This window comes from Gymnoscopelus braueri (genome assembly GCF_963280865.1).
Source record: "Gymnoscopelus braueri genome assembly, chromosome: 9".
NCBI lineage: Eukaryota > Metazoa > Chordata > Actinopteri > Myctophiformes > Myctophidae > Gymnoscopelus > Gymnoscopelus braueri.
Genome location: NC_137610.1, coordinates 26,402,772 through 26,417,459, shown reverse-complemented (window position 1 = coordinate 26,417,459; position 14,688 = coordinate 26,402,772). Strand labels below are relative to the sequence as shown.

The 14,688-nt window shown below is 42.6% G+C and overlaps 1 protein-coding gene across 1 annotated transcript in view; it reads right to left on the bottom strand.

The window, feature by feature from the left end:
- LOC308091513 (SITS-binding protein) overlaps positions 1–14,688 on the bottom strand; it is a 38,579-nt gene that overhangs the window by 16,831 nt on the left and 7,060 nt on the right. The window contains exons 3-4 of the mRNA XM_080437172.1: positions 2,136–2,343; positions 1,316–1,466 (exon numbers count right to left, since the gene is read on the bottom strand). Of these exons, the coding sequence (XP_080293298.1) occupies positions 1,316–1,466; positions 2,136–2,343 (359 nt within the window). The remainder of the gene's footprint in view (positions 1–1,315; positions 1,467–2,135; positions 2,344–14,688) is intronic.

The window sequence follows — 14,688 nt, the reverse complement described above, 5'->3', positions numbered from 1 at the left end:
GCCACTGGATCCCACTACACAGCCCACATGGGGAGAGCCACTGGATCCCACTACACAGCCCACATGGGGAGAGACACTGGATGGATCCCACTACACAGCCCACATGAGGAGAACCACTGGATCCCACTACACAGCCCACATGGGGAGAGTCACTGGATTATGAGAGTCTGCAGCCAGTGGATGTGAACGGATGGAAGGCATCAGTGGTGGACTGTTAGCCTGCTAAATCATCCCGGTCGCGTGAATTCACATTATCATGACTTTTTTTTTGTACCAGTACTGTCATAAATGACCGGGTTGTCAGACAGAGACAGCCAGGAGGATCAAATGAGCATCGTTCCTTTTCGAAAGTTCAACTATGCATTCTGTAGAGCACATAAATGCAACGGTGTGCGCAACGCAATACCAACAAAGCGCTCTGCTTCCATTGAAAACAACTGCAAAAACATGCCCACAGAGGTGTGATCATACCCTAAATTTACAATTTACAATTTAGGCACAAACGCTCTTAATCCAGAGTGATTTACAGTAAGCAAGGTAACATAAGAATCAAGTTTAATTGCCACATCAAATGCATAGAGATAGTAATCTAGGAATATAGGTAAACCAAGAACCTATCATCAGTCTGAACAGTATAATATTAAACAAAAGTATAACCTTTACATTGAAACTATACAAACTATAGGATGCCAGGTCTAAATAACATGCAGCTATCTAAATTACATTTTAACCTTTGGATTACGGCGGAAAAGCATGCCGTGCAGCAGACCCAGCAAAGCTGTTGCAGGGTTGACCAGAAGGAGCGAGTGCATTCTCCGGCAGCGGCAACAGCCGCGGAACGTCCGCGGAACTTCCGGTGGAGGAGCGGCAGCTCCCGGCAGTGACTGCCGGCGGTGGAGCGTCAGCTGCCGGCGGAGCAGCGGAACTGCCGCGGAAACTGCCGGTGGAGGAGCGGCAGTCGCGGAACTGCCGGTGGAGGAGCGGCAGTCAACTTCTTTTTCCGCCGATAAAGTATAGTTTTGGACCATGACGGAGCCGCGCCGAATCAGCAGACCTTGAGGCCAAGGAGTCGCGCCCGAGCGCCTCCAGGCGCGAGTGCCCGCGACGACCGGCCGATGGTCTGCTATTCGACTAAGCGGCGTCCGAGTTATGTACCGATAGGCACAGAATCGTAAATAATATTAGTGGGGACTGCGTTACACAAACGCAGCACACTCCCAAAGCTGACGCCACCGGCAGCTCCAGCCGCCGCCGCCGCCACCGGCAGCAGCCGCTGCCGGAAAATGCACTCGCTGTCCCTCGGGTTGACACCTACCATGTCAGAGAGGAGAGTGGTGGAATGTTCGTTGAGGCTGATGACGCCCTCCCCCAGCTGGTGTCTCCTCAGACGGTTGGAGAAGGTCCTCAACTCCCTCTCAACCTTCTGCCCTGAGTCCACGTTGGCAAGCAGCTTCCAGAAAGGCAGCCTGGGACACATGAGAGCATCAATATAAGCGTATAAGAGTATACAGGGTATATCTGCACATTTCTAAAGTGTGAATTTAAGGGCTTTTAAGACCTTTTTAATACCTCTAAAATGAAAATAATAAAAAATATATATAATAACACCACTATACTATTAAAAAAAGGTCAAACATTGGCCAAATTGTAAAAAAAAATTGACAATAGTCTAAGAAAGAAGCAAAACTATTTGAAAATAGCCAATCTACATGCTCACAATGGCTCGCATTACGAGGCATTGTGAGCATGTTAACAGGTGTCCCTTGAGATTTTGACATGCCCTTTGGTTGTGCTTTGGTCATTAAGACTTTGAAAACCACTGGTCTAATCCCGTGGTTCCCAGAGTGGGGTCTAGGGACCCTCAGGAGTTACAAATGGACCCTTAAAGGCCTGTAACTCAGAGTGAGTACAAATGGAACCAAATGGACCCTTACATTCCCATTTGGTTCCATTTGTACACTCCACACACCAATGGTTCACAACGCAACAAGTTGCAACAGCAACCACTTGCAACAGAATCTGACCTGCAAAGGGGCCAATTCAGACCGCCGCAAACTGGTTGCAAGTTGCAACGAGTTGCATTGACAATCATTGGAGTGGACTGGGCTTTAATGCTGTCTATTATTCACTCTTACCACAGTGTTTTCATGTTGGGCAGCTCCCTGCTGTGCTGGGACAGCTGTGTCACTGCCTCCTGGTGGGCTGCTTTGACGTTGCGGGCCACACACACCGTGTACTGCAGAGGCAGGCGCTCCATGCTGGGCCGCGACTGCAGGCAGAACTGCTGCCTGCTCTCCATCCCCAGCTGAAGGGGGATGTCTGGGGAGACCAGCACCGCCACACCTACAATCAAGAAATAATCAGAACATAAGAATCAAGTTTCATTGCCACATCACAGGTTTACAGGTGTAAATCAGTGGATGCATTTTTTTGTGCAAGCTCCATTGTTTTGTTGTTTTCCAGGAAAGAAAGGTGGGGGGGAGGGAAAAAATAACCCAGAAAAGCACTACCCAAAACAAAACTCATGGCCCCCAGTTTACACACATTTGCATCAAAGGACCACAATGGAAATAAGCTTTCAAGCTTTTTTGTGTTTGAGCCTTTTGACAGATATGTAAAAAAAATATTTCCTAGATGTAAATGTCATGGCAAAGTTCTTAAATGCTGTTGTAACAACCCCAACCCCATTGTGTCGTTTTAAAATAACATACTGTCTCTTGCCTGCTTCATCACAGCATTAGTTGCCAGGCCCACTGGTGTTCAGTGGGCTCTGAACACCTGTTTTCCATCTTCCACTTCCATCTATCCATAAAACTATCATATTTTCTCCACTGTCCCAGGTTTGAGGTCACACGGTGTTGGAATTGACAGCCTTAGAAAAGCCTTACTGAGATTATTTGTTCAGTTCTGTCTTCATAATCATGCAAATCCAGGAGGCCTTATCGCAAAGAGAAAAGATACATTTCATTGCCGCTTACATATCCCATAATAAAACAGTTGAGCGGTGACCTAATACCTTGGGAAAGGCAGCCGAGGTGTTACCAGTATCTGTTTGACATTATCCGTTGCAAACACATGGGAATTATCTTTCTGGTCAAAGGCTCTTCACTAGGCTTTATACAGTGTGTCGAGGGGATCTCTCAAACTATTAATCTGATTATGACCTGCTACATCACCAGTATCAGCATATCTCTTGCCTACCCCTGGTTTTTGCCTGCATAAGAACAGTAAGCCCATTGAAATGAGAGAGGTCAGTCGAAGTGAGCCGAGCTCTCTGCCCACCTGGGCCCCCGGATTGCCTGACCGTTCTGGTCTATAAAAAGCTACCAAACACACAGATTGTTGGTCAGTTTCAGCGTCTTCCAAGTCCTTGATCTGACTTCGAAGAGGATTATACAAAACTGGATATGAAGCCCCGTGCCAGTGTCTGGGTTTAAATACTTCTTGTAAACGAGGCTGCAGGCTGTCGGCTCCACTCTGACCTGACTTGGACGGGAGAGCTGCCTCTGAGAAACGGAGTGCAGAGTGGTGGCAAATCTGGGCCAGAGGAGGGGGTTAGGGGGGGTTGGAAAAGGTGGGAGCCAGAAGGGGTGAGAAGGGGTGAGGGTAGCGGGGTGGCGGGGGTGGGAGGGGGTAACCTGAGAGGCTGGAGGCATTCCAGGCAGGGCAACTACATCTGCGGACACAATTATCTGCTTCACATAATCTGGTCATTTCACACAGCACCCGGAGAGAGGCTGTAAATATGAATACAGGAGACTACAGAGAAAAGAACGCGGGAGTCGTAAAAGTCGAGCCCCCTTTCCTCAGAGGGTATCAAAAGGTAAGAGTGTGTGACCCCAATGTCTTTTTGGGTCCACGGCAAGGACCTTTATAGGTATTAAATGTCAGGGGGTGCTGCCGATTTCAACCCAGGGGTAAACACAAAACCCGGAGTTGAAGCCAAAATTGAATCGCCGCCGGGGGGCTGTTACAATGTCACGACATGTTCCATCAGGATCATGTGATGCGAATCTCTCGCACACACACACACTCCGCGGACACCGCCGACAGTGTAAGCCCACCCAACGCCAAAACTCCCATGTTCCATTCTAGGGATGCTTTTCTCACCTCACAGTGTGGAAGCTGTATCAGCTGACACAGCCTCCCGCTCTACCTCTCCATCTCACAGCACTCCATCACCATCACCCCCCGTCTCAGTGACACACACTCTCGCACTATGTCACATCAATGGCATCCCTGATGGACTGGACGCTGGCTGGACCGTTCTAAGATTGGTTGCACCTGACCACCTGACCCGTGTAAGGGGACATCTTGAGCAACCAGGATTATTCAGTGGAGTTTAAGCACTTAAAACCCCATTATGGTTGAGCGGGGTCCGTCAGGGCTCTATGCTATTTTTGTGTATTTTCAGTTTTCTGTTATTGTGGGGAAAGCTTTTGCTGAAAATAGCCGATCAATAAGCTCACAGAGTGACGCGTTGTGAGCTTATTGATCGGCTATTTTCCTGCGAAAGCCTTCCCCACAATAAGGATGCTGGGGTTTGAGTGGTTAAGCACTTAAACCCTCTATAATGATACATTCTTTTCATGTAATATTTATCATTATCATCATTATTATGTTGAGAATATCAAGGCGTTTTGATCTGTAGCGCATCTGGAGATGTTTACAAAGTTTGCAATCAAACAATAAGTATGTGCAGTTGGTTCACTGTATTTAACATCTGGAATCTGGAATTGGGAGACCCACAGAAGGAATTTAATGCCTAATACTAGTATATTGTTATATTTACAGCCACCTGAACAGTATCGTTGGGTGCATGTGACTAGCCTGGTAAAGCCCCTCCCTCCGGAAAATCTCATTTCCATTTGATTTCAGGAAGGAGTCTGGCCTGAAGGCTTGTCTGGGCGTTTCTAGCCCGTTCACCAAATGGACGAGCCTATCAGCGTCGTCGCTCATCGTTCTGTGATTGACAGCGACAGTTGGCCAATCAGGTGGCGAGTTCGAGTGAGCCCGAATGGGACCGAGTGCAGCCGACAAAAATGGAACGAGCCGCCATTGTTTCTGTGGGCAGTTAAACTTTTTACTTTCGGTTTTAAAACGCTCTCAAACTTCTTTTTTGAGGCACGGAATTTACTTTTAAGATATCGTTTGGATAGAATTTAGTTGTTTAACTTCATACATGTGGTCAATTAACACATTGAATGCCAATCGCGTAGATCTACGCGAACCTATTTAAAGCCGCAGCGTGCCAGTCGCGTAGATCTACGCGAACCGCCGATTCCCATGTTAATCGCCCAAGGTGCACTTTCCGAATTTTTTTGATCCATTTCCGTTTCCGGTTTTCGGTCGGAAACGGAATTATTCGGGTTCCGGTTTTTTCGATCGTATCCGCTTCCTGTCTGGGATCCTGTTTAAAACTCGATTTTCTCGGTTTGTTGTTTTTCTCCTCGCTGATCACTGTTTAGCGTGTATCGGCTGTAGCTTCAAGATGGCGGCTCGCATTTGGAAACTGTTTTCGCTGGACGTTTCTCACGGATCCGCTGTGTGTTTAGAACCAAATGAACGCGCGCTTTTAACTTATTTAGCGAGGTCTGTGGCGACATGATAAAAACAAAAAAACAACAATAAAACGCTGGCACTGGTGAGTACATTATGAGATTAAACTCTGGCATGGAATGTGTTAATCATGACAGAGCCTATTTAAAAATAAAAATTTAGAGAACCGGCAGGGGCGGGCAGTGACACGCATGTATCCGTATAAGGCAACCTATTTTGGGCATGGCCGTCTCAAAAGTCCCGCTGCGTCACATTAGTCTGGAAGTGGTAAAAATGCACTGGCTGAAGTGGGACACTGCTGATTGGCTGAAGGGGTTGTCAGTCAACGGTATTACTCCCGCCCAACTCCAGCCCACAGCCAAAATTGCAGAATGGGCGATCATGCCAGACTCACTCCTGAAATAAATTACAAATGAGATTTCCGGAGGGAGGGTTTACCAGGCTAGCATGTGACCGCCATGGACCCAAACAAGCAGAAGGAATCAATAACGGCCGTCTAGTCAAGAGTTTGACGCCTTGAGTTTCAGGAGCTAAACGGGAAGCAAGGTGGCTCTTATTTTTAGAACAATTCCTAAAATACTCCAAGCTTCCCTGAAATATTTTCCACTAGCTCTTGAAAAAATACGAAAACCTGAAAGCCTGATGGACCGTATCCGCTAACCTTCAAAGCGGGCAGACAGACAGACAGGCAGGGGTAAGAACGAAAAAGAAAAGTGAATGAATTTTATTGGGCAGCCATGAATGATATGACACACACGTGCACTGATTTTACGGCTGTTGAGCGAACGCACAAATCAAACCACTCCTGGCTGTCGACTCTCCCTCAGGCCTCACGCTCGCTCGCACGCACGCACGCGCACACGTACACGCACACGCACACGCGCACACACACACACACACACACACACACACACACACACACACGCACACACACACTCACGCATCCACGTGCACACACACACGTTAGTATTACTATACTTGTGAGGACATCAACATTTTAGGACGGCATTGAAAATACCTTGACGCTCGAACTATAAGTATAACTACAACTATAACTATAAGTATAAAATAGGGGAAACTCTAACGCCTAAACCTAAAATCTAAATGTCTAATCCTAACCCTAACCTGAATCTATTCCAAATTTTAAACCTAACCTAAATATATATTTTATTCTTACCATAAAACAACCATTATTTTCTCCTGTGAGAACACAGCCCTTTAGAATGTGTATTTCTCAAATTCTACTATACTTGGGTGGGGGCCCTCACATTTATAGTAATACAAGCACACACACACACACACACACACACACACACACACACACACACACACACACACACACACACACACACACACACACACACACACACACACACACACACACACACACACACTAACACGCACTAACACGCACACACACACACGGTTTCTTTAATAGGATACCGGAGACATCCAGGAAAAGCAAAGTGGGGCTTGTAGGCCCATAAAGACGCTTACTTCCTCTCTCTCAGACTGAGTGCAGAGGTGAAAGGTCACAGCAGGGTTTGACCCTCGTGCACCTTGGGAGGGGTCAGCTACCATTTAATATGACAGCCAGTGATGGACAAAGTACATACTCAAGTAAATACTCAAAGTATTCAAAAGTACAAATTACAAAAAAATGCTAAAAGTTATATATTTTTAATATCAATGCATTGCTGTATTGACATTAAAAAAGAAGAAAAAGAAAAAGAAAACAATTTTGTGAGCTTGTAGATCGGTTATTTTCACTATATTTGATAGTTTTATAATCATGATATATTTCTTAAGTTTGTGTCCCCAGAGTCCCTTCTTAGAAATGTATCCTAACCACTACGTCTCAGAGGCAAATATTGTACTTTTTCCTCACTACAATTATTTGACAGCTTTGCAGACTTTGGTTATTAATAACAACTAAATCAAATTATTAATCAGAAATAATCAAATACATGTGAAAATAGCAGATAGAAAATAGTTGCATCGCGACGTGTTGTGAGCTTTTAGATTTGCCAATTTCAAATATCCAAATATAAAATCCGTATTGTGGGGAAAGTTGTAAGATAACAGAAAACAGAAAAGACACTAGTTTAGTGCCCTGAGGGACTTTTACTTGAACAAAGTATTTTTCAAACTGTGGTAGTGTTACTTTTCAGTGGTGTAAAGTAACTACGTACATTTACACAAGTACTGTACTTTTACTTGTACTCCACTACATCTCAGAGGCAAATATTATACTTTTACTCCACTACAATTATTTGAAAACTTTAGTTAGTAGTTACTTTGTAGATTTTGATTATTATTACAAAACAAACATTACCCACTTCAGCCCTATATATATTTTGGCCATTTGAAAATAGCCAATCTACAAGTTCACAATGCGTCGCGATGCGACGCATTGTGAACTTGTAGATCTGCTATTTTCAAATGATGTTTATACATTTTATAAATGTTACTTAAGTAGAACATTTGAGTACTTCTTCCACCACTGTTGGAGGGGGGGGGTTAGGTCCTGCTGCTGTGGACCAGATGGTCGTCTCTCTTTTACCTGTCATATTTATACTGTTATTTATGACACCTGCACACACAGACCTGACCCGGGGCTATAAAAAAAAAAGCACGTTGCATTCAAACAGTGGCCGCAGTGTGCACGCACGTGCATGGTACGTGCGCTGCAGGCATGTATTTCCTTAACAATGGAAACTTGGTTTCTGTGCCCAACCTCAAGAAATTGATGGCCGCAGACCCGAGCATCTTGCCACGGTCGTAAATTTACAATCCTGCCGCTTATTGAAAAATACTGGAATCACTGAAGAACTTTTCGACGCACATTTGTTCTTATCGAGAGCATCGGCCAGTCAGTCACTCATATTGACTGATTTATGATTATTATGATTGTTATTATTTCTTTCCATTTCAAACATGCTACACTCCATTGGCTGTTTTAACTGACATACTGTATCTGGCATTGTAACTGTTAACCACTTAAACCACATGAACCCTAGCGGCCCTAATGGCCAGAAATAGCAGATGAAAAAGCTCACAACGCGTCGCAATGTGCCGTGTTGTGACACGATGCAACGTGTCGTGCAAATAGCAGATCCACAAGCTTGTGAGCTTGTAGATCTGTTATTTTCACTATAGTTGAAACAGGGCTTACGTGGTACCGTGAACTCATAGTGTACTTTTTCCCTTCCTAGAAATGCAGTGCAGTCAAAAGGTAGCCTACAATAATTTGTAAATATGCAAAAGAAAATTACCTGGGCACTTCAAAAGAGACTACCCAAATAAAATGTAGCACTCAACTGTGTCTGCACGTTTTTATTAATTTGCAGGGGTGCAATATTTGGGGGTGCAATAATAATTTGTCTTTGACATATAGTGAAGTGAAAATCATAATTACCGTAAGAACTTATAGTTCTTAACTACCGTACTCAAGTACATTAAAGAAAATACTCAAAAGTACAAATTGAAAAGTAGATTGTCAATACATTGCTGTATTGAATCCTGTCATTTCCCCCAAAAATTAAAACATTTTCCAGACATTTTAAAGATCTGCTATTTTCACTATATTTGAAATATGACTTCAATTAATTCATAATGTACTTTTTTCCCCTTTCTAGAAATGTAGTGGAGTCAAAAGTACAATATTTGAAATGTAAATATCCAAAAATGCTAATACTCAAGTAAAAGTAAAAGTACTCAAAAACCAACCAACCAACGGGGAGAGGTAAAGAATCTTTTCCTTGGGCTCCACAAATGGAAAGATTGAGTCGGAGACAGAAATAAGGAAAGAGGGGGAGACAGATAAAGAGGAATAAAGAGCAAATTATGGTGAAGAGAGACAGATTAAGATGGACAGAAAAGGAGGGCGGGTAGAGGGGAGAGACTACCTAGTGCTACGGCTGTAGCCAGAAATGAGTGTGTATGTGTGTGTGTGTGTGTGTGTGTGTGTGTGTGTGTGTGTGTGTGTGTGTGTGTGTGTGTGTGTGTGTGTGTGTGTGTGTGTGTGTGTGTGTGTGTGTGTGTGTGTGTGTGTGTGTGTGTGTGTGTGTGTGTGTGTGTGTGTGTGTGTGTGTGTGTATTACTATACTTGTGAGGGCCAAAATGTCCCCACAAATATCGTAGAATTTGAGAAGACATTGTTTGAGAAATTGTTGTTTTAAGCTTAAATAATGATTTGGGGAGTTCGGATTACATTAGGAAGAGATTCAGGTTGGGGTAAGGATATTGCATTTAGAGGTTAGGTTTAGGGTTTGAGGTTAGAGTTTTCATAAACTTTGAGAGTTTGAGAAAAGTTGGGCTCCAATGTCACACACTGAAAAATTGCCGATCTACAAGCGCTGTTGAGCTTGCAGATCTGCTATTTTTTCAGCTATTTTCAAAGCTGTCCTTAAATGTAGATGTCCTCACAAGTAGGCCTATAGCACTACAAATGTGTGTGGATGCCTAAAATGTCCTCCCAAAGCAGCTGATCTCAGCTCTGATGCGTCTTCCACAATTAATTTCAACCCGCTAATCTCTTGACGCTAGCTTTACAAAACGCCTCTGTCACATGGAAACCTCATATGTCCAAAACTGTTACTTTTCAGGATTCAAATTCAAAAGTATCAAATTGAGCAGATCTACAAGCTCAAAATGAGTCGCTTCGTGCCACGTTTCGAGCTAGTAGATCTGCTACTTTTGATACTTTTGTGTGACGCTGTAGTATGATCAAGTAGGGTTACGAAAGAAAACTAAAAGTTAGAATATAGAGATAGGAGGTTTCCGCCCGACAGGCAGCAACGAAAAGCTAAAAGTAGTCAGACGGAACAGATATCAACAGACAGTGAATAAATGTCTTTTCTTGGACCCAGACAGAGTGTGAGACAGCTAGATGATCTCAATCGAATAGCTATCACACTATCACTTATTACAACAGCTCGCTATAAAAACAAACCAAGGCCAGCAGGCTCTTTCCAAGCTCTTATTTGTGATGATGAGTTGGGGAAACTTCCAGGAAAGCCAAGTCATCTGTCTTAATTCTTTGCTGTCGAGCAGAAACCTTGTATCTCCATATTAAAAAAAAAACAAAAAACTTTCTTGCACAGTACTCGTACGCGATGTTTAGCAAAAGTCGCAAGGTTAGCCGTCGTATAGTGATGCCTTATGAGCTTTTAGATCTGCTATTTTTGCTACAGAAATTTGAAAAAATCAGTCTGTCTGTGGTTTCATAAATAGGCCTACTAAATAGGAGCTTGTGACTAAATAACAACTACTTTGGATCCATTGGAACACGGGTTTTGGACATACAAGGTTTCCATGTCTGACAGTGACATTATTTAGGACATATCAGCATGAAGACGTTTGAAGCCTATGATTTACACATACCTGCAATACAAAACCAAGCAATGGAAAATGGGGCTAATTATATTGGAGTAAAAGAGCTGGGGATGATGTCACTGTTTCGGCAATTTTATAGACGTGAGCTTTGGATGTGTCTCACAAGTTCAGCTCTTTTTAGCTGATGAGGTCAGAACCCAGACCCAAAGATAGGGTTGAAAATGATTGACAACTAGAAAATACTGTTCCTAAAGAAACATTATTTGGGTGGGCTCGCTCTGTTGTTGGCATCCAGTATGTAGTAGTTAAAAATATTTGTGTAAATAGTGTTGTTATTGTTAAGTATTTGTAATGGTAAGAGTGTTGATAGTTTTAGGTGTTGCTAGCGTTAAGTGTTGATAGTGTCATATTGTCAGTGTTAAGAGCGTTGATAGTGTTAAGTATTAGTAGTGTTAAAAGTGTTGATAGTGTTAAAGAGCACTTCACCTATTTTCAACCTTATCTTCACATAATTGGTCCTTACTGATGCTAATTATAAGATGGCAACATTTCTGTTAACTCTCTCGGTGTCTCATTGGTGGGCTATGGACAGTTCAGAAACCTGACTACTAATGACATCATCGATGGGTATTCCAAGCTAATAGAAATTACTTTCTTTTCCTGGAAGATTAGCATGCTGAAATAGAAGACATTTTTCTTGCATTAGTTTGATATTACCAAACCTGGATATGTCATTGGTAGGCAGGTTTCTGAACTGTCCACAGTCCTCCTCTGAGCGAGTAGTCAGAAATGGTACCATATAACTAGAAAAGTGTGCTCCTTGGAGCACAGGTCTCTGTCAGGCCGGGTTGCCTACCCAGGGCCCGCACATTTGGAAGGCAGTCATAGCCAATTGGAATGGGATCAGAAAAATCAGACTCATACAGTACATCTTGATTACATGACCCCAGAGATAATGTGTACCGATTTGTGAGCGTTTTGGACAAAATATGTAGGAGTAGTCGCAAAAAGTGTGTTTTGAAGAAAACACAAAATGGCGGAAAATGTAATCTGAAATAAATGGCCAGGGCCTATATGGGGAGTGATGGTCGAAGGAATCCAGGGAAAATCTTTGCACGTACAAGAGTGTGCGTACAAAGTTTCACGGGCACTGTGTTCAGGATTTATGGAACTTTAGTTACTAGTTACTTTCCTGATTTAGATTATTTAGATTATAAGCATGCAGTAACCAATTATGTCCCATTATATACTTCAGTTAATAGCCAATCTACATCTTATAGACAAATACTTAGTATTTTGTATTGCGTTATTGCAACTTTTACTAAATCAGAATACTTCTACCACTACTGATGATTTCAAGCAGTGTAAATGCAGGAATAAGCGAGTGAGTGGGGGGGGGCTTTAGGATTAAACTCCTGTTATTTAATGTGGGGATGTGGGTCTCAGCGATATCTAATCTGTTGTTAGTAGCCCTGCTTGTGTGTGTTGTATGGCTAAAGACAGGTGGGACTATGACAAGCTCCTCCAGTTGGCAACTCTCTCAAATGTCACTCCAACAGTGCACAGTACTGCTGCTGCACGGCCTCTCTGCATGCTTGCACACTCACGGCTATACCATGCAGACATATCTCGGTCACTCACTCTCATGTGTTACGTTTGTTTTCTTGACCACAATGTTAAGGATGTAATTTAGATAGCATGTTCTTTAAACAGACGCTAGCTTCATTGTTTACCCGGTATCCTATATTATAATATTTCAAATGTACAGATTGTTATTTCTATATTATATTGTTTAGACTGATGCTAGGTGCTTGGTTTACCTGGGATCCTATAGTTTCTTGAGGCACTACACTATCTCTCAGCATTCTATGCATGTGATTACCTTGCTTATTATACGTCGCCCTGGATAAGAGCATCTGCTAAATTCCTGAATTGTAATTGTTTCTCCTACAGTAGTGGTTCTAAATGTTTTCTTCCATAAATTGATATGTATTTGGCTGCGGACCCCCATCTGAAAATATTTTGTACCAGGGGCCCCCATAAGGTAAGCTTTGTGTTCAAATTATGTATTTATTTTCTAAAAATTATTCCACATTTTCCAAGATTTTTCTAAATGTTTTGAAAATAGCAGATCTGCAAGCTCACACCGCGTTCTGGCTTGTAGATGTATAGAAGTATAAAATAGGGTTCAAGTCGTTGAACTGATTTATCAATTAATTTGGCCGGGGACCCCCTGGAAGCCCCTCATGGACCCCCTACACTTTCCTGCTCTGGCTGTGTCTATTGCGCAGATTTACAAGCTCACAACACGCATTGTGAGCTTGTAGAGCTGTATAAATAGACACAGCTAGAGTATAGCCTCTTTCTCTCTCTCTCTCTCTCTCTCTCTCTCTCTCTCTCTCTCTCTCGCTCTCGCTCTCTCTCTCTCGCTCTCTCTCTATCTCTCTCTCCCTCTCTCTCTCTTTCTAACAACCCTCCGGAGTGCTATTAGTTTGTCAATATCTGTCACAACAACCTCATATCCCCTGTGACAGTTTCGTTCAGCTGATGTGCACACTTTGGATGGGAATATACTGTACGATCCTGACTGTTCATTTAAAAGTGTACAGATTGAATACACTCTCAGATATAAATGACCAGTCAGTCAGGGTTTTACAGTCTAGTCATTGAAGACAAGGCCCAGGTGCATGGCAGTGGTGAATGCTATATTTATAGTTATAGTGCTTGGTGTGGACGGCCCACGTCCGCGGCCATATACATATCAATTTGGGGGTCCTTGACATGAAAATGTTTGAGAACCATGGGGCGACACGACAGGGTTCAAACCGGCAGTAATCAAACTGGCATCTAATTGTTTTTTGCCGTCCTGTCCAACAGCAGCTGAATGTAATGCCATCCCGCTGATGTCTATGTTTGCTTGTAAAATTGAACTCTTCATACCCGCTGTAAACCACAGCCACTAACATTTATGTGGCTCTACCTGCTAGATTAGAGAGCTAATATGTAGCCTACAATGTTACAACACCAAGTTAAAAGTGGTGTAAGTTATATTTTTGTTAAAAGAAGTGTTAAATAGCTCTATATTCTGATAACAATCATTGTTATATAGAGTGTTTTGTTCAGTAACAGGGGTCTTCCATGTCTCTCCAGCTCTTTAGTAAACGGAAAATATATTTTCAGGTCGAGATACCACCAGAAAAAAAAAGATTACTATCAGAAAATAGAGATTTATTTATTTATTTAAAAACAACGCTTTTTAATTTATTGACTGAAAAAAAGATACATAATATGACCTCCACTGAACATTATTCAGTTAGACTCAAAGGGTATTTCACTGGGGTCATTTTAACGTCTACTCAGGTTTTTGTGTGCACCCCACACATTCAAGTTGCTTTATTCAATATTTTGATATTTGATATTTATTTTATCAGACTCGCTCCCTTCTTATATTAGACTAATTGCAACCACACATCCCTGGTTCTGGTGACTGATATTGTCCTTCTAGCGCGTGAGGGGCCGTGTTTTTAAAACATTTTATGTATTAAAAAATGTCCCCTGCTCTTCTATTGAGCCATGTACTTTTACTGGTTGACAAGTAATACTGCCTGAAGCTCATGAGCACAATATCAGTGGGGATTCCCTCTTGGATAGGTGGTCGAAATTGTGTCTCTCATGCAGGTTATAGTACTATATTAATTATGTTAATTTATTGTCGACTATTTCATTTCTAAATGGTCCGCTGCATTTATTTAGCGCCTTTATCAAAGGACTTTCCAATGTGCATTACATTCA